Consider the following 26,946-nt stretch of genomic DNA (forward strand, 5'->3'; position numbering starts at 1 on the left):
GACCAAACTTTCATGGGGACTATAAACTGAGCTGGAGAGACATTCGTAGTTGGTAATTATGTCCATAGTTGCATAATCGAAAGGTCTCAGCTCACCACTGAATGCTGTGCAGTCATAAACAACACGGAGCACTGAGCATGATAAACAAGTTTTGTGTCAAGTGTGACAAGTGTCACGATAATCTTCTAAATTATGGCTCAGTCATAACCAACTGCAACTGGTACTACTTATTTTACTGCAGGCATGTGAAGTATTCTCATTGTTCACTATACATGATGGTAAAGAATTGCCTCTTGCAGTTTCTGGCCCGTTTTGGTGTATTTTGATAAAATATCCCTGACAATAACTTTAAAGTTGGACAATAAGGGAACTAACCAATGGGCACAGTGCAAGTGTTTTTGAAATAACTTCTTTCTACAATATACACCGTGGAAAGATGGTGGTCATGGCAAATAAATGTGGTTTGGTTAGCAAAGATTGTGGTCAGGGTTAGTGAAAAGGTGAATGTTAATTGCAGGTTAATTACAAGGCACAATTCTAGTCTCCTGCATGAAAGTTGTGAGTGTTAGATGCCCATCAACCAGCCGTATCTCCACATAAATACATGTAACGAATCTTTAAGCCTTAATATACTGTAATTTAAATAAGGGACAATCTTTTCTTTTTGGTAAAGTAAGGTTAGCGTTTCAATACACCTCCCTGAACTTAACAGTGAACTTAAACCAATGTTGCATGCACCGACATATACAAACGCATACCTTCTCAGAAAATTGCTAACATTATTACATCAAGCTGTATAACCTAAACATGGTCTGTTACATGTGAAGTTAGCCATGACTCTCCAGATTGATGGTGTTTCTATCACTGATTTGGCTTGAGGTGTTAAACAGTCATGAGAAAAGCTTTAAGCGGAGAGAACTAACAGATGGTCGCCCATATAAAGTAAATGGACTATACTGTACATCCGTGCAGCCCTTATGTAATTAACATGCCTCCTATAATAACTAGCATGTGGGGAAACATTTAAACAGCTGGAACATCATACAAAAGACACATTCAACATGTGTCATGCTTCATGTGTCTGCTGGAAATCCTTTGATATAATCAGTAAATTCCTTTAAATCAATATTTTCAGGAGGGATTTTATTTCACACAGATGAAACGACTGTTGTTTGTTTCCACTGGATGCCAGCCACTTTTTCAGTGTGTAAGTGTTGTAATTGCTTTAGGTTTAACAAGACTTAATAACTCCATCATATACACAACGCTCCTCCCAGTTGTGCGGTCTGCTCTGTCGTTTGCGTGACAAGTAATTTTTTTCCTCCCTTTTCTACTTCGCCGACATGCCTTAAACCACCAATCTCTCTACATCCTGTACATTGAGAGCCCACTCCCCATGCCGTTTAAGTCAGGATGTTTTTTTTTCGGTTGCTTTTTACCCCCCAACCCCTCCTTCTCTTTCCTATTTCTAAGGGAAGTCCTGGGCTGTGGCCCAATCATTTTAGTTTTTATTAAGATGTGGTGATAACGCGGCAGATTGATTGTCGCTCGGAGCCACATGAGGAAAGGGTGCGGCGAAAGCCCTCAATTAGGCGTCATTTAAAGAAGCCTGCACTAGATAACGCAATTACAACCTCGCTGCAGGGAGGCTATGTGTTTAAAAGGCGGCATGACATCAGGATGTACAACAGAGGAAGCTGCAGCACTGGCTACCAAAAGGCTTTCATCCAAAGATAATATGACAGCAATTCCTTCCAGGCTGGGTGGATTAAGGATAAAGACTGTGGGAAATTAAAAGCAAGAATAAATAAAAAAGAGGTATATTACGTGCCCTTTAACGCATCTCTACTCATACCTTTAGTGTGCATAAACAATAAGCTTGACATTTAAAAATGAAAATGAAAATGTGGCTTCGCAGTGACATTATGTGTTCGAGTCGAGCTCTTGACCTGTTTGGATGCATTTCTCGTCACTTTCTCCACCAGAAGAAATGTCAGAATTAAAATTTAACGGTGTTATCATACATTTTGTACTTGTAGCAGCCTGGGACCACAACTCGCTTGTGTTATCTTCGTAATTGAGGAAACTTGAAAGTAAAGCAAAGATTTATCTCAGTGTGTGAGCAAATAGAAGGGAGTCCCACGACACTGCAAAGTAACCAAACTATCCTCCATCACCCCCACCCCCTCCCCAAATAGACCGCATACTGTACTGTGGCTGTAATCAGTAAGCATGGGTTGAAATGTATTTGTAGACATAATAGGTCTTCATGGAGCCAAACCAACAGAGGAAACCAGCTAATGCCGTCAGAGTATTATGTAAATCCAATTACCATAAAGTGAGACTATTCTCTTTAAATCTTTTGTAAGTGCCTACATTTTGATGCATCTTTAACTGATTACAGAGCCACAAAGATCAACCTGTTAATTGACTTGTTATTTTTTAAATCCATTACTCGATTTGGGTTCATTTTTTACGAGAAATGATCTGATTCCTGCTTCTGAAATGTGAATATTTTCTCGTTTCTTTACTCCTGTATGACAGTAAACTGGGTTGTGGACAAAACAAGACATTTGAGAACATTTTATGGAAACACTGATCAACATTTATTCACCATTTTCTGACAGTTTATAGACCGAACAATCAAGGCTTAGCAGGCAGGCAGGCAAGTTTATTTGTATAGCACAATTCAGACACAAGGCAACTCAAAGTGCTTTACAGGCGCATACAATTACAGTAAAAACATTTAAAATACATTAAAACAAATCATTAAAACAAGTTAAGAAATAGCAACAGATTAAGCAACAGATTAATCAACATCGAAATTAACTGTTAGCTGCAGCCCTGAATTCCACAGCTGCAAGCAAACTGCACCCTACTGCCGAACACGTATTCAAATCTTCCAGAATTTAAACTTTTAACCTTTCGTAACAATCGCAAATCTTTAAAAAGCATGAACAGGCTTCAGAGAGTCTATCACTGTACATCTTCCTGCTGTCACAGAAAAACACATAACTGCAATTTCTCTGTATCACGTTGTGCACATGTGGTTTTGGTCCCACGGTGATCGTACTGTACTCACGCTCCTCTGCACTGTTTTGACTGATGCCCGTTGCACATCCCACAGTAACACGATAGGCATGGCGCTAAATCCTACACACACACCTGTTAAGCATTCTGGTGCTCTCAGCCGTCTTCAAACAGCGCTGACTATCAGCATCTGCAGTTGTGTGCAGAGCCTTTTAAGTACGCAGCTGCTGGTGTAAGAGGGAATGGTTATGTTATGAAGAGGCAATGTTTGACTGACAGAAAGGTATGTCTCTAAACCTTATCTGACAATTCATTCAAGGCTTAAAGGTCTCTCTTTGGCCTCTACTTGTTGCCATAGTTTCTTCCCATCTCACCTGAAACCTACCAGATGTGCGCCCTCTTAACCCTTTGACGTGAAACACTATGGGATGCTGTGTGATTGCCGTTCACTTAAATAGCATAAAGAGCCACCGCAACATAAACATGATGAGAGTTTGTGATTGTTCTTGATTGCTAGCATCTAACATGCTGATTACCCGCCTGCACAGGCTTCCCTCCGAGCGAGCTTATCAGGGTGTGCAACTGTTCCCCTCAGCTCAAGCCACAGGAAACGAGGGGAGCGCAGGCCGGGGATGGAAAGGAGGAGGAGCGCGATCGTCCTCTGCATTCCAGTTCACACCAGCATTGTGCATGAGGGGTGTTGAGAACTAAATGTAGAGGAGATCGACCTCAGTGCAAAAATCTAAATAATATCTTGTGGCACTGCTTTGTTCTTGTTATTCTTTTTTTTTAATGAGGACAGCAATGTTTGTCACTTTAGTTCAGAGCAACAGTTCTCAACAACAAGCCAGATTGCAACTGGATTTGGTATGAAATTATCATATTATTATTAAGTAGATGATTCCTACTCTGGTTCAAGAGCTCTGAATTGCTACCCACATCTCACCCATTTGTTAAGCAATTGAAGTCTTGTGTTGTGTTTAGTGATGACTGTTTCTGCCAATCACAGTTTTGTAGCTGGGGACAGCATCTACCTACTGTACATTGCGAGCTAACTACCTAGCTATAGAGAGCCGAAGTTCTGCCGACCTCTTGGGATCTTATTTCCGACAAAATGCGTACAGTCGTTTCCGGGGAGGGACAATTCCTGTGTGAAAAAAGGTCTTGGCAGATTTTCAGACTATAAACAAAATGTAAGGATTTGTGTTAGCGATGGATAAAATGCCTTCTCTACTGCACACAACTCATACATTCTCTGCAGTCTGGGTTTTCCGGTCTCTTCTGAAGTAAGATGATCCTTTCTCCTCACTGCCATGCTTCTCATCTTTAGCTTCAACAACAGTCACCCCCTGTGCGCCTGAAGTGGACTACTGCTTAGATCCAAGCCGACTGACCCCTGCTCCGGCTGTCACATTATACCAGGCTGCAGTTGCACATAACAATCATGACGTGTAGAGGGAAAAAAGTTGCTGGAATCAAAGCAGGCAACTTTTTAATAGAAAATAAGCAGCACAAGTTGCGGGGAATATTAAGTATTACATTTGTCTCCACAAAAGTTACAACAGCGTTCAGTAAAACACCTGCTGGTTCAAAGAAGACAATCATTCTGCAGCTGGAAATGTGAAGTATGCATCGCACATATGAATACAATCCCACCCATGACCAATGCCAACATGTGTGTTCATTTCTGAAAAGACTCCTTACTCGTTTTTCACGTCAAGTGCCTAAAGAGTAGTAACAGTATCTACTGTACATCTATCAGACTGGAGGGACTGGGACTCACTACAGTTGGGACAGAGCCTGTTTCATAACTGCCTTATCTACAGTGTGGACATGTTCGCACCTGTCAAAGTGTCCTTGAGTGAAAAACTGAACCTTTATCTGCTCTATGATCCAAACTAGCCCTGACCTCTGTGGTGATATGCATACAGTATTTTTAACTACGTCACAGAGCAGAGGGGTTGCATAGAAATGAGAAATCAGCCCTATGAATTACTATAATAATTTTAGGGTTTTCCTTTGGCCTAAGGTTAACATGCTGCTCTCAGGTCAAAATGATCTGTTTATTATCCTCATCCAGCTAATTTGGCTCTTTCAGGATTGATGTGTTAATACTGGATAAAGTTCTCTTGAATAACATTTCACTGCAATTCTGAAAAATAAATGCAAAATGAGTTGTGAGTTAAAACCATGATCAGCATTCAAAGGATTCAGTGAGTGCTGATCATGTGATTGCAGTTACATGAAGTAAGGGTGCAGGGAGCCTTCCCAGCATGCACTGGAGCAACAGATTCATGGACTTAAGTCTCATTTTACATGTGTTTGTCCATTGTTACAGGTGTCATTTTGTTCTACATTGTGCTCCATAATGTTTCCACCTTTTTCCACACTTTAATCACTGTTAAAGAAATAAGATATTACCAGTGAATACGGTTACACTAGGAGTGATGTTATATTCATAAGCATGCTATGAAAATGAAACTTTACTGAAATGTGCTTAAAAAGCAGCCTAATTTACCACCAAGGTTATCATGATATTTGTGTGTCGATTTAATCCAGGACGTCACATCACTTACTGTATTATTAAGAGCTTTAGACATAAAATTCTAGACCTTTAGCGGTCATTTAGCTACACCTCCACAGGTAATGTTAACCTTCACAGATACATAGTACACCGTATTCGAACATGCAGTATTTTTAACTTCTAGCTTCGGGCATTTTGAGCTCTACAGGCAGGACAACCTTGCAGCGTTGCTCTGACTCTACAACAGATTGAAACCAGAAACAGTACAACATCCCAAAATTTCCCAGTGGATGCATCGGCTTCACTGAAGGCTTCAAAGTATCCTCACTTTGAGGCGAGGTCAACAGTCTCTAGAGGAACTCTCCTCCCTTTTATTTATCAGGAGTCATAAATCAAGCAGGATTATTGAAGATACTGCTCATGCAGAGCTCTGCAGAGCTCACGCACATTTCTGAAGAAAGCTTTGTGATGTGATGTTACTTAGTTACCCCACCCAACAAAACTGCTTTACAGTTCTGATTAATGAGGAGAAGGGACCTGGCTTTTGTCTGTCACACCGACTGGCCTGTTTCCAATCAGCCACAAACATATCTCCTCACGGAGGAATCCTCCAAACTGAGGAATGCGGTGTTGATCCCCTGAGAATCCAACAAGGGGTGTGTACGTAGCGTCACGCAAGTGCAGAGGTCTGTATCGTGCAGTGTGTCGGGAGGAATCCTCTTAAGGATATACTGGTCCTCATTACGAGTGATAAGAGGGCAATACAATGGGGCACCCAAAAACGATGCATGTGGAGTTGACCTTCGAATGAGGAGGAGCTGGACAAACCACACAGAGGAATGTCCATATAAACAGATCAGCTGCAGGGTAGTGCCCCACACACAAAACAAGAGTTAAAACACAAAGTGAGTGAAGAATGACTTCAATTAATAACAGCTTTAAAATGTTCTATCCGTTGAATGACTTCTCAATAAATACATTGAACAGATTTTTCCGCAAATCTACAGTATCTCCTTTTACTGCTCAGATAAAAGTAAAGGTTTTCATGGGGAGTTTCATCAAAAAGCAATAACGAAGTATATATAAGGCAATGAATCTCCAAACCTCAATTTGACCCCGACACATGATAGACTAAGGCCTGTCCAGGAATGTCCTGACGCAGAAACTAAAGCGAACTAAAGTAGTCGTCTATCATCCAACGCCTTCGCTCTTTGATCCCCTACAGTCACAGAGTCGGCCATTACAGCGAGACTCATGTCCATAACAGATGGACCAAGTGAACGGAGGATCAACTGTGCAGCCAGTCAGAACATCAGAGAGGTCCGTGTAGTCATGTATGTTGCATAACGGCACGTGGGGGTCAGACACAAAGGATGGAGCACATTTAGGTCTGATAGCTTGTTTATTTTCCACAGATCTGCGCTTTACGGTGGGGTTGTGAGTGAGTGGAGATAAATCGCTTAATGGTTTTCCTGGAATGTGGAGTTCACAGGGAGGCCAGATTAAACGTGATTTGAGCTGATAAAGAAATTAGCTGTTTAGCTTAGCTGTTTTCTCTCTGCTTTGTTGTTTTGATGTTGAAACTTTTTTCAGATTTTGTGAGCCTAAACAAGCCAACACATTTATTTCCAGCATCAATAATGGGGTTTGTTATACGAAATTGCGAAATGATTCCCTCTGAGACTGACAGAGCTTACAAAACAGCATTGGAGCCGAGATTTGATGTAATACTTCACAGGCTCAGTGAACTCCCTTCTTGGATCTCCAGTTGCCAAAACTATAACTACTTTCTTGTGTGCACAGCACAGAAAGAAACAAAAAATCAAACAAGGCAAGCTTTTTAATTTGCATGGCGAGTTTCCTAATATCTGCAGCTTGCTGTAGCTTAACTTACATTATATAAAGCCAGGAATACACCAGTGCTCTTCAGTCACAATAGCCTACTTATTGTGACTTACTTACAAAAGTACATTTGAAAGTGTTTTGCTCTCAGACTTGTACACCATTACATTCATTAAGGAGTAATTAAAGAGGGGAAAAGGTTTTCCAAGCTAGCTAGCATGCTAGCTGTCAGTTAACTGTCCAAGCTAACTAGCTCTCAGTTACATGGCACATTCCAGGACCACAACACATGGTAGCTTCATATTGTTGTTTAATCTGACAATAGTGGGATATTTCAGAGTGGTGGGACCTTGAGTCACATTACTGCAAGTGATCCACCCATCTATCCCAACCTCGCCCCTTTTGCTTTGCTTGCTGGTACTTACAGATTTACTTATGCACATATTTTAATCAAAATCATGAACTTTTCCTAAACCTGGCCAAGTAATTTTGGTGCCTAAACTTAACCAATAACTAACCAAATATCATTTCACAACATCACCTATGTAGCATACTTAAAGGTGCAAAACGCTATTTTAAAGAACGACAGTTGATTGTTGAGTTTCATTCCCAGGTTGTAATACTCACTAAAATACTCAAATACAGATGATTTGGTCACAAACACAAGGCATCAATATTTGACAACCTGGAAATGAGACTCAACAATCAACTATCTTACAAATTATACCGTCATGTATGTAAGCTAATTTCTTATCCTGTTGTCAGGTACCGTGTTGTTGGCAGACATACTTCTTTGTATTTGTGTACAAAGTAAATACATGAGAAATGTGTCATTTAGTGATTTGACATGAACTGAGCCACGCTACCAATTTCCCTTTGCTTTCGCTCTTTATGCTAAGCTGGACTTATTGTCTCCTGCCTTTCACATTATCTAATGCACAAGTGAGTCTTATCTATCATCTCTTGTCATTCTGAGAAAGAAAAGCAAGTAAACGTATTTTTCCAAATGTATCTTCAATCTTTGCAGGAAATCCTGCTTATAGTGACACTCAGAAGATTAAAGCATGTTAACACCATCAGTCTCTAGACCCTGAATCGTGCATATGCAAGGTTAGAGAGGAAATGTTGATAGAAACAACAACCTAAGAGCACTGGTACCTCTGGGATATCACGCTGTGAAATGTGAGACTCGGAGCATTTACTGTTATTGAACAGTCTTGACTACACAAACAGTTCCCATGCTCATTGTCAAAATGCTGACAGATTACAGCTGAGCGCTGAAAAGCTGATCCTCTGGAAAACTATGGACAAAATAATAGCTTAAATAATTGCAGACTTGAGTTATACATACATACACCGTTACACAAACATTTCTCAGGGTTCGAGCTACTCTGGGGGCAAAAATAATTTGCTGTTAGATGGGAGGATTCAAACAGCCACAGTTTGCTTTGTAATTAACAGACTGAAAGACAACATGACATAAGGGAGTATCTGCGACCGTCATGAATGAATGACTGTGGCAATTGGACCAGAAATCCTCTTGTGCTGTTCAAGTTTACCAGTTAGCTTACTTGTCTGTGAAAAAAACATAGTGCCACCCCTAGAAAACCTCAGCTGTCTGTCAAATACTGGAGTAAATATCCTTCATGCACGATGACTGAATAATGAGTCAGCATCAGTAGATTAGCTCTAGCAGCGCAGCAAACTTTTTGATATCTGTCAACATTTGGAAGTAATTTCCCACAGGGTCTGGGAAAATTCTCACTGCGCTCGACTCCAAGACAAACAGAGATGTGTTGGCTGGCAGTGATTAACTCCTCTGCTCATTCATAAAGCTCTTGGCACATAATGAAGGACCTCTGGCCTGAGGTAATTTGGTGAGAGGCCTCAGATTGCCACTACACTAACTGTGGGAGCTACATACTGGATCAGAACCTGTAGGTCAATCAGAGGAGTCAGCTTGGATAGTGGGAAAGGAAGCCCAGGCATGCACTGTATGTAAAAACCGATGGTAAAGGACTTGAACTATGAAGTAACCTGATCACAGTTACATACACTGTCTGTAGGGGTCATGGGAGGGTCACGGGTGGAATAACAATGTGTAGCAGTTTTTATTTTTAACATTCAGCTGGTAAACTTTTCACGTTGCGAGACTGCGTGTTTGTCATCATGGCAAAATATGGTCCTGGAGCCACCTGTTGTAGCAGGAACTACCACAAAAGCAGGTTTGAATACTTTCCAGTTGTTTATATGTGGTAGCCCATATTCATTTTAATTCATTTTCCTGTGTAGCTGTTATTATTTTTGACTTATCTGTCCATCTGTCTGTCTGTCTGTGGACAGATTTTGGTGGTACGATGGCATCACAACCCCACAAAATGTCACAAAACGTTATAGGCGTGAAGGTGATCAAGATGAAGGCTGAGTTCAATAGATGAAAGTAATCATACCCATGAATATTGAGTACTCGTGTAGTAATGTAGTAATGGCCACTGAGTAGTCATGGGGCCAGAATGTGAACATGTTGACTGGCGTCCCGACTGGTGTGATCCCATCGCAGGACTCAACTGACAGTTACTGTCTTTTCTTGTAAAAAGCCTGGTGTAATTAATAACTCTGGAGTTGTCACGAGTTCATTAGTCAGTGGGGAAAATGTTCTCACCATGACAACACTAGTCTGTAGATTATTTTTTCTTCTGAATGCAAGGACAATTAAGTTGAAAGTTGAATAAATGGTTCATAACACACTACAGTGTAGTTGTTCACAACTACATGGAAACTTTTAAGGCTTTTTTAATGGACAGTATTTGTCACCGATCTAACTTCTCCTGTGGAGACATATTTTAAAAATCAACACTGTGTTTTACTTTATTGTCAAATCGTTTTTACAGCAGACTCCATTTAAGGGTGTCCACAGTTAGAGTTATAGTTGTTGACAATACGTTAACAGTAATATCTGCTTACAACTACAAAAATAGTTGAAATACATTAACCAGCTACAACATTAAAACTCTGCTTATGTATTTAATGGATTAGAAGTAATCAAATAATTTCCATTCACCATAACCAAGTACTTTTAGTTTTGATACTTTAATGACATTTTGATGAAAATACTTCTGTAGTTTTGCCTATGTTGTACTTTGTACTTTTATTGTACTTTCGTATTATTTACTACTTTTACTACAGGTGCATCAGTTAAAAAAAACTATAATATCATTAAGTATCAAGGGAACTGTGTAAGATCATCTGCACTCAGAAAGAGGAACAGTGTTCAGTGGAGCGAATGAAAGAGGACTTTCAATAACAAGAATAATTGTATGAAATCTTCTGTATATTTTCTTGAGAAGACTGCAGTTGTAGTAACTCTCTTATATATATAATAGTAACTCTCTTTATAGACATTTCTTTTTCAAGTTTATAGTCTGAACATTTAAGTCAACGAACAAAACTTTGACAGTGAAAAATGAGTGGGAAGGAGCAATCATTAAGTGTTCCTCCCATGTCATTACGTATGTGTTTTGCTTTGTCCCCTCCAACATCCAGAAAGGAAACTCATCCCCGCGAGCGAAGTGCACGAGGGGGGTGTTCACCACCCAGGGCCCCAGTCTGCTGTACTGTCATTGGTCACCATGAAACCTGCATCAGTTTAAAACCAGACACCACTTTCTTCCCTCCCTTCACACAGCACAACCCCTAAAAAGACAGATAGGGAGGGACAGACAGGCAGAGTTAGTGAGTGTGTGTGTGGGTCAGACTGTGAGAGATAACTAGACTTGGTCTCAGGATGCCAGCGTACGCCACCAACATGAGGCTGAAGTTCCCCATCTTGGCCTTGGTTTTGGAGATTATCACCATCATCCTGTTTGCTCTCTTTGTGGAATATGATGACGTGGGAGGGCACGGGCAGGACAAACCTAGCAATGGGACTCACGCCTCTGAGCCACCCATGAAACTCTACCCCAGTAAGTCTACCTGAGGGATGCTCTTCTACTGCATGTGATGTTTGGTCAATAGACTACAGGGTAAAAAATGACAGGTTAACAAGTTTTTATCTAATGCTTCTAACATACTGCGTTTGCTGCAGCTTTGAGGGTAATATTCTTGTTAATTGGTGAAAATTCACTCTTAAAACAGAGGTCAAACATCCAGCAAAGCTTTGTGACACCTTAAAGAGGCAAGGCCCTCATTGTACTTACTCCGCAAGATGGGGAAGAATAGGCTAGAAGTGTTTGGCAAAATGCTGAAATGAAGCTTATTTCTGTTTCTAAAAGAGGATTAAATCAACAAATCTTCCACAATTTAAAGGTTTGGTCTTCAACTTTGAAATGTTTAGTAAACAAAAAACAACCTCGCTTCATTGGAATAATGTGACATCTGTAATAAGGGTGTAATTTCCTGCAAACAGAAATAGAAGAATCTGAAGGCTGTTTCCAGAGCAGGTCTGCTGAATGCAATAACAGGAGTCATGGGGTTGCATTCTCGTCCGTCACAAAGTCTATTCATGCACATGCAGCTGAGGAGTCAAGGGGATCCTGCAGGGAAAAGTGTCAGGTCCCATGCAGTGGAGGTCACATGTGAATTAAATTAATGTCGCAAACACATAAATAACAGAACAACAAAGACAGATGGTGGATGGAGCAATAGAAATGCTGTTTTAATTTTATCTAGCAGTTGAAAGGTGACACTTTCTGTTTGTATTTGAACTGCAGCACAGTTGAGAGGTTTGCATCTGGTCAACTTATTTGCATTCAGGCAGCTGCAGTTATAAACCACTGTTTTAATGTATGAACGTCTGCTCGTGGCTGGGTGGGGCAGGGGCGGCCCATAGAGATTAGCTCAGTGGTCACTGTTAAGGCCTAGCATATCTTTCACTTCAGACGGGGTGTTTTTGCAATTTAAAACTGTTAGAAAACTGTAGGAATACACATTTTTTATTGTATGCATTTAAGACATAAACAATATTATTCTTTGAATAATTATTGTGTCTGTTGTTTTTCCCACAAGAAGAGAGATTTATCTGCTTGTGCCAACAATCAAAAATTGGGGAAATATCTGCAGATGCCTCTTAAAATAAAATCAATCTTGATTAAGCACATCAGGCTCAGTGAAGTATTCTAATTATGCAGAAGGGGTTATAGCCATGACCATTTAAAAAGCAATTGCATAACGTGAAGACCTGCGGTTGTAATTGAGAGGACCGCTATCCAACCCATACCAGACATATCTAATTATAGGTTCAAAGGAAGACAAACAAGCAGAGAAATGTGGACTGGAGCGAGTAAAAGCTATCGCAGCTTTATCATCATGGAGCAGTTAAATTTTGAAATAATATCAATGACAGAAACAATTGTGGTTGTATGGTATGACGAAACACTGCGTACTTTTCTAATTAAGACTCTGGGAAAGTAATTTCATCTTGACGAGGAGTTAATTTGTAGGATGAAAACATCAAAGGCAAGTAAATAATAATTTATCTTTATGAATCGGTTGCATCACTCCTGGACTACAGCAGGTCCTTAGGGGATTCCCTCCCTCGTCTTGGCCCACTCAATTCTTCCGCAGATTATCCAACATCTGGGCGTGGTGCCAGTCGCTGTGGCTGCTTTCCAGCTTTACCTACTCCCCATCATCAAACTACTGTTCACTAGAATCCTCTACTACAAAGAAAGCAAGTCTGAATCACCCAGCTGTGAATGGGAGGGAGGTCAGAATGCAAGTTAGATAGGGTTTCTTCAAAAACAGCTCCACATCAGATAACTACACCCCGACCTCGCTTCTGCTGATATCAGTTCTCAGTGTTGAAAAGGCTGAGTGTACGTTATGCAGCGTTAAACAAGGACACATGAGGGTTTTTCAAGCTCATCATCAACACACATTTTCAGCATTTACAGCATCTTCAGATTCTGCCTCACAAAAGTAGATGCAGGTGTTTCCATGTCTCACTTTTTTCCAAAGTACATGTAAAAACAAATGTGCTGACATAGTCAATATGTAAATATTGTTTGTGAAAATAGGTGTGGATGACTTTAATCCTTCATTAGTCTGACATTCAAAAGCTGCTGCATTTAAAACATTTTTTTCTGTGTTGTATGGAAACGTAGCCTGAAGTAGACAAAAAGAAATATTCCATATTCCATATTTGATACATAGAAATGTAGCATGAGTGCTTGTTTTTTTACTCATGTCTAATGTAGGTATGTCATATTAATTGTCTGATTTAAGTTAAGACATGTGGAAGTCGTAATGTGTACAGTATATGGTAGCTCATTGTCTTTCGTAGCTCAAAGCCAAACGTGTAATTGATAAAAGCGTCCTTTAAACTGAATCTTTCAAGTTATTGGACAGATAGAGCCTGAATGATACTGGATTTAGGGGACTGATGCCAATACCGATAAAAGGAAATACAATTTTCCAATTTCAGATATCGGTCGATATTCATTTTCATAAACGTACGTGGTTATCAAACACAATGATTTGTAATAACAATAAACCTCATAGTTAAAATGAAATCAGTGCACTGAAAAAGTAAACCTCTCACCTTCAATTTAATAAATATAAAGTAGCCTGGACATCTTTTTTCTGCATTATGTTCAGTTCTGTTGAAGTTGTCATATTGGCGCATATCGGACAACTTATGCGCCGATAACAAGACATCTGATCGGTCAATACTGGCCGATCTAGAAGGAGCAGTTTTGAGAAAAGTCACTTCCTTTCCGACACTTAGACAAGAAAATCAATACCACACTCTTGTTCGTATGGTAAATCCAAAGCGACAGCCAGCAGCTGGCTAGCACAGCTTAGCACAAATACTGGAAACAGGCAGAAACAGCTAGCCTGGCTTTTTCTGCACGAAACAAATTTCGTTTACCAGAGCCTCTAAAGCTCACTAATTAGCACGTTATACCTAGTTTGTTTAATCTGTACAAAAATGGAAGTTTGAAAACATGATTTGGTTTCAAGGGGGTTACTTGGTTGGCAGCAGTCACTTCGCATAGTCTCCATTTGGTTGCCTGGCAACCTCATGGTGACTACAAGACTTCAGGAATAAATCAAATGATATATAATGTGTTAAGTGATTTTTTGATTTTACCGTCAGACAGAGCTAGGCTAGCTGTTTCCCTCACATTTCCAGTCTTTGTGCTAAGCTAAGCTAACCATCTGTGAGTGGTAGATTCGTGTTAAGGCACAGACGTGACATTTTTATGTACCTCGTGTCACTCTCGTGCACCTCGTGTACCCTGCCTTTTTAAAGACCAAATGGTGTCCTGTTTAGACAATAGTGGCTGTGTTAATACTTATTACAGGCTGAGAAAATGAAGCACATTGTTTCTCAGCCTGCGCACACCTTAAACTTAATGTGTTTTCCACATGCAGCGCAATCACATCAAGTTCAAAGGCCTTGGAAAACAGGAGTCCCGTTTCTTGTCACGATATCCTGTCTTGGGGGGAGCATCCGATTTTACGCAAATCCCCCCCAAAATTACCTTGCCTTAACCCAGATTTAGGGAGTATCTCCACTATTTTTTTTGTGTATCCTTACTGCTCAGAACAAAGTGAAAACGCCATTTAAGGACAGTGTCAGGAAACTTTTAAACCCTGCTTTGTTTGTCCGACTATCAAGTGAGACTAATAGATAAGGGTGTGCTAAACGTCTCATGCTCTTGAAACTACACAAGTTTAAACTTATTAAGATCATATGCGCTTAATAGAAACAGCACAAGGTCACAAACTCTGCAGGAACAGTGGCAACATTTTGCAGGATCCCATTCGCAGTGTGATTGAATTGCTTTCCCAGCTAACAGGTCATGGTTGACAATACAGCCCCTGTGGAAGGAAATGACTGCTGTGAAGTCCAGTAACTGCTTGATAAATCATTTAAACTACGAAGTCAAAAGAATACCACTGTGAACAGCAAAGACGTTGCAAATTGGCAATGTCTAATGGACGGCAGGGCATGAAAAAAGTGTTTCGTCTGATTAAATTTCGTGTCCACATTTTGCTGAGGCTAAAGTGGGACTCTGACAACAAAGCAGGGCCCTGTTATCAAATCATCAGCAGAACTGACCTCCCTCCTCTTCCCTCCAGTGTTTCAGGATGTCCACGTTATGATCTTCATTGGCTTTGGGTTCCTGATGACCTTCCTCAAGAGATACGGGTTCAGCAGCGTGGGCGTCAACTTACTCCTGGCCGCCTTCGGCCTGCAGTGGGGCCTCCTCATGCAGGGCTTCTGGCACATGCATAATGGCAAGATCCAAATGAACATTGAGAAGTATGACTTTTATGTCTTTTCTGCACGTGCAGCTTTTCAGTAACCGCCTGACTTACATTTATGAACATATAAATCACCAACTTTGTAGCTGCTCAATAAGAGAGCTGAGACCTGCCCTGCTGGCTGCTGCTGAGTAGCTCTGAGAGAAGATGGTTGACCTGTGCTGCTTTTTGTCTCTTGTCCTCATCCTATAATTTCTGTTTTCTTCCTTCTCCTTCAGAATGATTAATGCAGACTTCAGCACAGCCACAGTCCTGATCTCTTTCGGGGCTGTTCTGGGCAAAACCAGCCCTGTGCAGCTCCTCATCATGACCATACTGGAGATCACCATCTTCTCCATTAATGAACATCTAGTGGTTAAAGTCCTCGAAGTAAATGCACAATGACACATGAAAGTTTGGATAAACTACTTTGTTTTAACTCCAGCATTATTTTTAAACATTGATTGGCTTGTTTTGTTTTTTCTGCATCACCTTTTTTTAACAGGCAAATGATGTTGGAGCATCTATGATCATCCATGCTTATGGAGCCTACTTTGGCCTGGCAGTCGCTCGAGTACTTTACCGACCAGGTTTAAGAAACGGACATGAGAATGACGGATCTGTTTATCACTCCGATCTGTTTGCTATGATTGGTAAGAGCCAGTTACACTTAAAAGTCCATTGCGTAGGCTTTAAGGGGATACACTGGCAGAAATTAAATATAATTTTGTGACTGTTTTCATTCATTCATTAGTGTACAATCACCTAAAGCTAAAATAGCTTAATGTGATATATATGTGATGACATCAAATATGACAACAGACTCAAACTGTGGCTCTAGAGAGGGCCTTTCATGTTTTTACATTACCTGGGTCACCCGTACACACTTGAAAAGGGAGGGCTATTCAGTTGCTGGCAAACCCACCAGTAGATACCACTAAATCCTTTACACTGGACCTTCAAACTGATGTACTACATGAGTGTTTATTCAGTGTTTACAGCAGTAGTATGTTTTATTTTACTTGTTCATCACTGGCCTCCTGAACACGTATGACTGGTGCCACCTTGTGGACGCAAATAACAATGCAGCATGCACAGTGATCAAGCAACAGTGACCTCATCTGAGTATCAATCCTGTTAAAGAATGAGTATGAATACTATAAATGTGATTTGATATGAACCATACATCGATACAAATGTCTTCATCACTCTCTCCTACAGGAACTGTCTTCCTGTGGATGTTCTGGCCCAGTTTTAACTCAGCCATCGCTGTAACGCCCCAGGAGCAGCTCACGGCAGTGATCAACACCTACCTCTCACTGGCTGCCTGTGTGCTCTCTGCCTACGCCATCTCAAGCCTCCTGGAGCACAAAGGAAAACTGGACATGGTCAGATAAGCTTTTCCTTTAATACCCACAATAACACTTTTAAGATTTTTAGAAAACAAATTCAGTAATATACTTGTTTTTATATTTCTACAGGTGCACATTCAGAATGCCACCTTGGCTGGTGGCGTCGCTGTGGGAACATGTGCTGACATGAGCATCGGGCCATTTGGGGCAATGCTGATTGGATTTGTGGCTGGCATCATCTCTACGCTTGGCTTCAAGCTCCTCAGTGTGAGTTGAAAGAAAAGCAAAGGTTCAAAACAAAACAAAAAAGCCAGTAATAGTGATTTTAAGTTATAGTTTTGTGAAAAGTTTCTAAAAGTTATGGACACTTTGACAATAGTTGTAAGAAAATCTGCAACAATTTTACTGTAATAGAGGAAAAACATTTTTCAGCTTCCAAAATGTTAATATTTTGTTTTTCTTACTCTTAATGATGGTAGGTTGAGTAGTTAAACTATAGTTACTAGTTGTTTTACAAACAATAAAATGTTTTATAAGCTATTTATCAAGCAACTGTTTCTTGTAAAGCTGTAAGTGATGTTTTTAATACTTCGTTAAGTTCATTTATAAACATTATTTGGACGGCAATCATGAGGTTGTAACTTGTGTTTATAAACCTTTACAATTGCCCTATAAATGGTTGATAAAGCATTTCATTGTTTGTTAACACTGAAATAACGATTACTTACAAAAGTTTCATTAACTGTAACTTCAGAAGTTATTAATGATGTTATTTTAAAGTGTTACAGTTGAATATCTTTGGGTTTCGGACTGTTGGTCGGTTTTTAAAATCAAAAATGAATATATCACCTTTTAAAACGACGCTTCTTTGGTTGCTACATGAGGTCTTTTTTTCCCCTCCTCTGCAGCCCATCCTGGCATCAAACCTGGGCATCCAGGATACCTGTGGAGTCCACAATCTGCACGGCATGCCTGGCATCCTGGGGGGGCTGGCTGGTATTGTGGCTGTGGCTTTGGGGAAAAAAAAGGGGTAAGGGCCCTTTTCCTCACCACTTCCTTACATACACATATGATAATATATACAGACACACACATACAGTATGTTGGAGCTTTGAAGTAATTTTATGCTTCAGTTATACATCAGATCTTACAATGTCTGTGAAAATACAATACAATGTCTTCCCTCCTCCTCCTCTTCAAAAGTGACGCTGCCATGCAAGCTGCTGCCTTGGCTTCATCCCTCGGGTTCGCTCTGGTTGGAGGTGCTGTTACAGGTAGGTGGAGGTGAAAAATGAGAACATAAATGTGACGCTTGAATTCATGAGCACAGGGTTCGTCAAAGGAAAGGCTGGGGTCGGTAAGATTAAGCAAAAAGGCAACACCTGAGTGATCAAACAATTCATTTTCTCCTTCAAGGTTTGATAATGAAGTTGCCCTTCTGGGGACAGCCGCCAGACCAGAACTGCTTCGATGACTCTATTTACTGGGAGGTAAGAAATCCCACTCCTCATAAATATTATCTCTAGGTTCTGACTGTCGAGTGTCACGAGTGATGGATGCAGTCGTACAATATTTTTTTAAGTTATTAAATTAGTTGTTTGGGGAACATATTAGATGGATGTGGTTCACTCCATTATTATAATCAAGGCTTCCACTCATAAAAAAAAGTTTTCTGATACTCCTTTTTGAAACACCACCAAGGTGCTATAGCATATAAGCCAATAACTGTCCGATGTCCATTTCACATACACGAGGTCTCTTTTATCATGCCACAGACAAATCATTTGGATTTTCGTGTTTTCCAGGTTCCTGAGGAAGAGGAGGAGAATGAGGAGAGCTTGGCTCACGCCGATCACTCAAAGAACAAAGCAGAGGTTTAAATATCTGCCCACAGTCCACTGATCTGGAACTGAAGGAGAATAATTAATCAGCTACACCGTGTCTGCAGAGATCAACTTGTCAGTTCTATTAATGTGATAAACAAAAGACTAGACAATTTACTCCACTAATCAACACAACAACCAGGACCGTCAGTTCTGAAGAAATACAATGACACATCATCATAGTATGAAGCTGTAATGATTAATTCATTATTTAGTCAACTATTAAATGAATAGTCAAATTTCATAATCCATAACTCAGTTTTTAAGAGATTCTCTGAGTCTAACTTCTTCAACGTGAACATTTTCTGGTTTCTTTACTCCTCTATGACAGTAAACTGAATAACTTCAGGTTCTGGACAGAACAAGACGTTTGTGGACGTCGTTTTAGGCATTGAGAAACACTGACATTTTTTTTTTTTTTTTTCATTTTATAGAACGAACAACTAATCGATTAATTGAGGAAATAATCAACAATTAATTGACAGTGAAAATAATTGTTAGTTGCAGCCCGAGTATAGTTTATATTCATAATTAGGAAGGTCAGTGAAATGTCCAAAGTACACTGCTTTTTTTCTAAAATAAAGATTTGATTATTTGAAAAGAGAACAGTGACCTTCAGGGATTTCTTTTTTTTTTAACACTGAAAATCGGGATGAATCATTTCTAACAGTCATGAGCCGCTGTAGAATAAACACAGTAGGTCACACCAGAGCTTCACTGCCGATACACGATCACTTCCATAAGCTTTTTTCTGTATTTTATTTTTATATTATTAAAAAGCATAAATGCGTGTCTTAAGATATTAGTATAGTGTGTATTTCTCGTCGTACGCTCTTTTATATTTCTGTATGTATTTCTGCTGAGGCTTAGGTCAAAGAGAGGAGTGTTACCCGCCTTGATCTGCTACTTCACATCACCTCACTGGAGTCCAGTCCTTCTGCGAGGAGTCAGAGTCAGACTGAGCTCTGACATGGGCAGGGATAGTCGCATGATATCTTATCTTGTAACTAACGAACCTTCAGGTCACTTATCTTCCACTGCTTACAGTCATTTTCTATCCGAGGGCAGCTGTACTATTGCTTTAATGCAATGAGGATCGCATTCAGAGCCGTGCATTTTGGCATTAGACTGGCTGTCACTGGATGAGCTGAAGCTCATATTTTTGTGTTTTATCTATATACATCCAGTTTATTCTTCTTACATGTACATACAGTTTAGCTTTTAGATGGTTTGACATGGTCGGTTTTATGAAGGCCCTGCAAAGTTAAAAAAGAGCTACTGGTACTGAATATTTTTCAGAAATCTTTTAAAGAATTCAACAGGAACTTACACACCTAAAAATAAGAAAGTTCAGGCATTTATACACGGTGCAAATGTGATAATAAACTCACTTTTTATTTACAATTTTCACAGTACCATTTTATGCATCAGTTTGCCTGGTTTTTTATCTGTTTAGTTACTGTTGAATTATTTTTCAGTCCGAGTTTTGATCCGCCACACCTGCAACAAACCTCCTGTGTATATGACAGCATTGAAGAGCAGCCATTTCTTGCTTCTCGGCATCTTTTTAAGTTGCATGGTGTTGGAGTGTCTTTAACAACCCTTTGGACTGCAGGGCTGGATTAAACTGACTACACACAAAGTAGTGTTAATCAATGATATTTTGGTTTATCAAATGATTTCTGATGCCCAGAACACTGAAACACATCAAGATTTTGTATTTTTATACAGTGGGCATGTGCTTGTATTTGTATAATATACTAATACTGTCATAATAAAGATGTTTTTGTACAATACCCATGTTTATGTGTGTTTTTGGGGTAGTAATCTTAGACTGAGTCCAGATATTTGTATAAATATTACAGTCTCATGGCTCCCTTACATCAAACTGTCACTTGGCACAATTAAGTCAGGAGTAAATGATGATTACGTTGATAATGTCACTGGTGAGACCCTGATTTTTGATCTAGCGACAGGGCAGGTTGACATTTGCAGTTTTTGAGTTAAATATCATAATAACTATTGGCTGGATGTCACAAAATTTTGTTCAGACATTCATGACACCTCAGGATGGATTGCAATAACTTTGGTGATCCCCTGAATATTCCTGTGGCGCCACCAGCAGGACAACATTCAAATGTCTTTAACTCTGGTCCATGACAAAATACCTGCAAAACAAATGACTTAGCAGAGCTCAAAGTATCAGCCAACAATAGTTTAATGTGTGTTGTGCTTGTGAGCATGATTAGAACTAGATATCTGTCATTTCCTTTGTTACAGAAAATGAAGGAGGTTCATTTCAAAACAATTAACGATATTTATTTATCGGAGCCGATATTCAGCACTTCCAGTTATCGGTATCTGTGTTTTCTGTGTGCTATGGCAGATAAAATTAATCGATTTAAAAATTCACTACTTCAGCTCTAATGCGGCATCCTTTCTCTGACTGTAGTCACAACTCTGTGGTCTCACTCAATGTCCCACCCACAGCGCTCTCTAACTGATTACAAGTCATAAGTAATGGCCTATTAACACAGAATAGTGTAGCTAGTTACATTCCAGTAGTTACTCTCAACTTTGACACCAATATTCTTAATTTTACTGCAAATTTATATTTGTTCCAATAATGGTTATCGGGCTCCTTGATTATTACTAATGGGTGTCTGCCCTGAAAAAAACATATGGGTTGATCCTTAATTTTGATTATGGGTAAACTTCATACTGACATATATAGACTTTTTACATTTTTGTGGAATTTAAAAATGACTTGAAAACCTTTTTTCAATCTTTGAAAAGATGTGCAATCGAGACTCTCTTAATTATATTGATTAAATCTCCCTAATTCAATGTATTTTCCTTGTATTGTTGTTTTTGTTTATTTGTCTTTTTTTGTATTTATTTTCACATTCAAGTGTGCTTCTTGGACATACTATGAGTTATGTTCAACAATGATAAGGCCTGTTTTTTTGTTTGTTTTTTATCTTGTGAGCATGATTAGCATGCTGATATTAGCTTTTAGCTTAATTGACACACCTCCTTTATATCAATAAGGGTAGACATGAGCTAGAAACACAAGTCCAAAATGGCCATGAAGTTAATTCAACATCTCTCTCAAGCAATTTTAACAACTCCTCAACATCATAACTTTAAAGAAATCTGGATTTATTGCAGAGCTGCTGTTTGAATCTGCCTTAATATTAGCTAGCTAGACTGCGGTCAAGCCACCACACAACTAGAAACACTTGGTCAAGCCACCCCACACGTTATTTTGCGGTGCGCGCATATACTGCACATTACGGTAATGGCGAGAAAAGACTCGTTTCAGATTAAAAGCAGGCTTCCACAACGAAACCAGGACGTAACAAATACTCACGTCGATCTGATCTAGCCTTTTCAAAGTAAAAGCCTGTTACACGCTCATATTTCCTTAATATTAATGTTAACGTAGAAAAAATAGATTAAAAAACTACCCGTTATTACTGGACTGTTCCACTTCAGACTGATAGTACTCGACCTCGAGATGACACCCACAAAAAATCAGGTCATTCTGATGTTGCATTTCAGAATAAAAGCCCTCTGAACTTTCATGTTTTTCGGTACAGTAGGACTCATATTTCTTAAAAATTACCCGTTATTATTGGGCCATTCCACTTCAGACTGATAGTACTCGACCTCGAGATGACACCCAGAAAAAATCAGGTCAATCTGATGTGGCATTTCAAAATAAAAGCCCTTTGAACTTTTAAATTTGACTGTACAGTAGGACTCATATTTCTTAAAAACTACCCGTTATTACTGGACCGTTCCACTTCAGACTGATAGTACTCGACCTCGAGATGACACCCAGGAAAAATCAGGTCAATCTGATGTGGCATTTCAGAATAAAAGCCCTCTGGACTTTCATATTTCTCGGTACAGTGGGACTCATATTTCTTAAAAATTACCCGTTATTATTGGGCCATTCCACTCCAGACTGATAGTACTCGACCTCAAGATGACACCCAAAAAAAATCAGGTCAATCTGATGTGGCATTTCAGAATAAAAGCCTTTTGAACTTCCATAATTCTCTGTATTATATGTACAGTAGGATTAATTGTTTTTTTAAAAACTATCCGTTATTACTGGACCGTTCCACTTCAGACTGATAGTACTCGACGTCAAGATGACACCCAAAAAAAATCAGGTCATTCTGATGTTGCATTTCAGAATAAAAGCCTTTTGAACTTCCATAATTCTCTGTATTATATGTACAGTAGGATTAATTGTTTTTTTAAAAACTATCCGTTATTACTGGACCGTTCCACTTCAGACTGATAGTACTCGACGTCAAGATGACACCCAAATAAAATCAGGTCATTCTGATGTTGCATTTCAGAATAAAAGCCTTTTGAACTTTTAAATTTGACTGTACTCTATGTACATTAGGATTCATATTTCTTAAAAACTACCCGTTATTATTGGGCCATTCCACTTCAGACTGATAGTACTCGACCTCAACATGACACCCAGAAAAAATCACGTCATTCTGATGTGGCATTTCAGAATAAAAGCCTTTTGAACTTTCATATTTCTCGGTACAGTAGGACTCATATTTCTTAAAAACTACCCGTTATTACTGGACCGTTCCACTTCAGACTGATAGTACTCGACCTCGAGATGACACCCAGGAAAAATCAGGTCAATCTGATGTGGCATTTCAGAATAAAAGCCCTCTGGACTTTCATATTTCTCGGTACAGTGGGACTCATATTTCTTAAAAATTACCCGTTATTATTGGGCCATTCCACTCCAGACTGATAGTACTCGACCTCAAGATGACACCCAAAAAAAATCAGGTCAATCTGATGTGGCATTTCAGAATAAAAGCCTTTTGAACTTCCATAATTCTCTGTATTATATGTACAGTAGGATTAATTGTTTTTTTAAAAACTATCCGTTATTACTGGACCGTTCCACTTCAGACTGATAGTACTCGACGTCAAGATGACACCCAAAAAAAATCAGGTCAATCTGATGTGGCATTTCAGAATAAAAGCCCTTTGAACTTTTAAATTTGACTGTACTCTATGTACATTAGGACTCATATTTCTTAAAAACTACCCGTTATTATTGGGCCATTCCACTCCAGACTGATAGTCCTCGACCTCAACATGACACCCAGAAAAAATCACGTCATTCTGATGTGGCATTTCAGAATAAAAGCCTTTTGAACTTTCATATTTCTCGGTACAGTAGGACTCATATTTCTTAAAAACTACCCGTTATTATTGGGCCATTCCACTTCAGACAGATAGTACTCGACCTCGAGATGACACCCAGGAAAAATCAGGTCAATCTGATGTGGCATTTCAGAATAAAAGCCCTTTGAACTTTTAAATTTGACTGTACAGTAGGACTCATATTTCTTAAAAACTACCCGTTATTATTGGGCCATTCCACTCCAGACTGATAGTACTCGACCTCGAGATGACACCCAAAAAAAATCAGGTCAATCTGATGTTGCATTTCAGAATAAAAGCCCTTTGAACTTCCAGTAATAACGGGTAGTTTTTAAGAAATATGAGTCCTACTGTACAGTCAAATTTAAAAGTTCAAAGGGCTTTTATTCTGAAATGCAACATCAGAATGACCTGATTTTTTGTGGGTGTCATCTCGAGGTCGAGTACTATCAGTCTGGAGTGAAATGGCCCAATAATAACGGGTAGTTTTTAAGAAATATGACTCCTACTGTACCGAGAAATATGAAAGTTCAAAAGGCTTTTATTCTGAAATGCCACATCAGATTGACCTGATTTTTTCTGGGTGTCATCTTGAGGTCGAGTACTATCAGTCTGAAGTGGAACGGTCCAGTAATAACGGGTAGTTTTTAAGAAATATGAATCCTAATGTACCGAGAAATATGAAAGTCCAGAGGGCTTTTATTCTGAAATGCAACATCAGATTGACCTGATTTTTTGTGGGTGTCATCTCGAGGTCTAGTACTATCAGTCTGAAGTGGAACGGTCCAGTAATAACGGGTAGTTTTAAAAAAAATTATAATAATAATAATCCCACTGTACATATAATACTGAGAATTATGGAAGTTCAAAGGGCTTTTATTCTGAAATGCAACATCAGAATGACCTGATTTTTTTTGGGTGTCATCTTGACGTCGAGTACTATCAGTCTGAAGTGGAACGGTCCAGTAATAACGGATAGTTTTTAAAAAAACAATTAATCCTACTGTACATATAATACAGAGAATTATGGAAGTTCAAAAGGCTTTTATTCTGAAATGCCACATCAGATTGACCTGATTTTTTTTGGGTGTCATCTTGAGGTGGAGTACTATCAGTCTGGAGTGGAATGGCCCAATAATAACGGGTAATTTTTAAGAAATATGAGTCCCACTGTACCGAGAAATATGAAAGTCCAGAGGGCTTTTATTCTGAAATGCAACATCAGATTGACCTGATTTTTTGTGGGTGTCATCTCGAGGTCGAGTACTATCAGTCTGGAGTGAAATGGCCCTATAATAACGGGTAGTTTTTAAGAAATATGAGTCCTACTGTACCGAGAAATATGAAAGTTCAAAAGGCTTTTATTCTGAAATGCCACATCAGATTGACCTGATTTTTTTTGGGTGTCATCTTGAGGTCGAGTACTATCAGTCTGGAGTGGAATGGCCCAATAATAACGGGTAGTCTTTAAGAAATATGAGTCCTAATGTACATAGAGTACAGTCAAATTTAAAAGTTCAAAGGGCTTTTATTCTGAAATGCCACATCAGATTGACCTGATTTTTTTTGGGTGTCATCTTGACGTCGAGTACTATCAGTCTGAAGTGGAAAGGTCCAGTAATAACGGATAGTTTTTTAAAAAACAATTAATCCTACTGTACATATAATACAGAGAATTATGGAAGTTCAAAAGGCTTTTATTCTGAAATGCCACATCAGATTGACCTGATTTTTTTTGGGTGTCATCTTGAGGTCGAGTACTATCAGTCTGGAGTGGAATGGCCCAATAATAACGGGTAGTCTTTAAGAAATATGAATCCTAATGTACAGAGAAATTTGAAAGTCCAGAGGGCTTTTATTCTGAAATGCCACATCAGATTGACCTGATTTTTTTTGGGTGTCATCTCGAGGTCGAGTACTATCAGTCTGAAGTGGAAAGGTCCAGTAATAACGGGTAGTTTTTAATAAATATGAATCCTAATGTACAGAGAAATATGAAAGTCCAGAGGGCTTTTATTCTGAAATGCAACATCAGAATGACCTGATTTTTTTTGGGTGTCATCTTGAGGTCGAGTACTATCAGTCTGAAGTGGAAAGGTCCAGTAATAACGGGTAGTTTTTAAAAAAAACAATTAATCATACTGTACATATAATACAGAGAATTATGAAAGTTCAAAGAGCCTTTATTCTGAAATGCAACATCAGATTGACCTGATTTTTTCCCAGTGTCACCCTGAGGTCGAGTACTATCAGTCTGAAGTGGAACAGTCCAGTAATAACTGGTAGTTTTTTCATTAATTTTTTAAGAGTAAACATTAATGTAAAGGAAATATGAAAGTGTAACAGACTTTTATTCTGAAGGGCTACCTCAGCGCGACGTGAGTATTTGTGACGTCCTGGTTTCGTTGTGGAAGCCTGCTTTTAATTTGAAACGAGTCTTTTCTCGCCATTACCGTAATGTGCAGTGTATGCGCGCACCGCAAAATAACGTGTGGGGTGGCTTGACCAAGTGTTTCTAGTTGTGTGGTGGCTTGACCGCAGTCTAGCAAGCTAGGTGTGACGTTGATTAACTGCCAACTGTAACATTAACTCTTTGAACTCTAGAAAGAAAAAGACATATGGCAGGTAAAATACACTTCTACAGTTTAAAGGCAGCTTAATATTAAAATCACAGCAGACATTAAATTAATTTCGTATCTTTTAGTTTACAGCCTTAACTCACCTGTTTGACTCAGCAGCACTGTACACGGTGAGCTGCAGCTCCCGCCGTTGAGCAGCAGGGGGCGCTGTGGTCTCTGCGGGCCCGTTTTCCCTCCGTTGTTTTGAAGGTGTAGCCGCGGTGCAT

The 26,946-nt window shown here is 39.3% G+C and overlaps 1 protein-coding gene and 1 long non-coding RNA gene across 2 annotated transcripts; one reads left to right on the plus strand and one right to left on the minus strand.

Moving 5' to 3' along the window:
* The first annotated feature begins 10,921 nt into the window (after positions 1-10,921).
* Positions 10,922-20,677, plus strand: rhag (Rh associated glycoprotein). The gene is made up of 10 exons (XM_084378039.1): positions 10,922-11,358; positions 15,482-15,665; positions 15,886-16,036; positions 16,152-16,299; positions 16,868-17,034; positions 17,128-17,265; positions 17,907-18,028; positions 18,202-18,272; positions 18,415-18,488; positions 18,804-20,677. Exons 1-10 carry the CDS (start codon positions 11,181-11,183, stop codon positions 18,876-18,878), a joined length of 1,308 nt encoding a protein of 435 aa, XP_084234165.1. The 5' UTR covers positions 10,922-11,180; the 3' UTR covers positions 18,879-20,677.
* LOC311271997 lies at positions 16,612-26,915 on the minus strand. The gene is made up of 4 exons (XR_014624506.1): positions 26,824-26,915; positions 18,150-18,263; positions 17,848-18,009; positions 16,612-17,007 (listed from the first exon to the last, which is right to left on the minus strand). It is a non-coding gene; the product is annotated as an uncharacterized lncRNA (long non-coding RNA).
* Positions 26,916-26,946: the final 31 nt, after the last annotated feature.

The sequence above is a fragment of the Pagrus pagrus genome, assembly GCF_965226575.1.
Source record: "Pagrus pagrus genome assembly, chromosome: 16".
Taxonomy (NCBI): Eukaryota; Metazoa; Chordata; class Actinopteri; order Spariformes; family Sparidae; genus Pagrus; species Pagrus pagrus.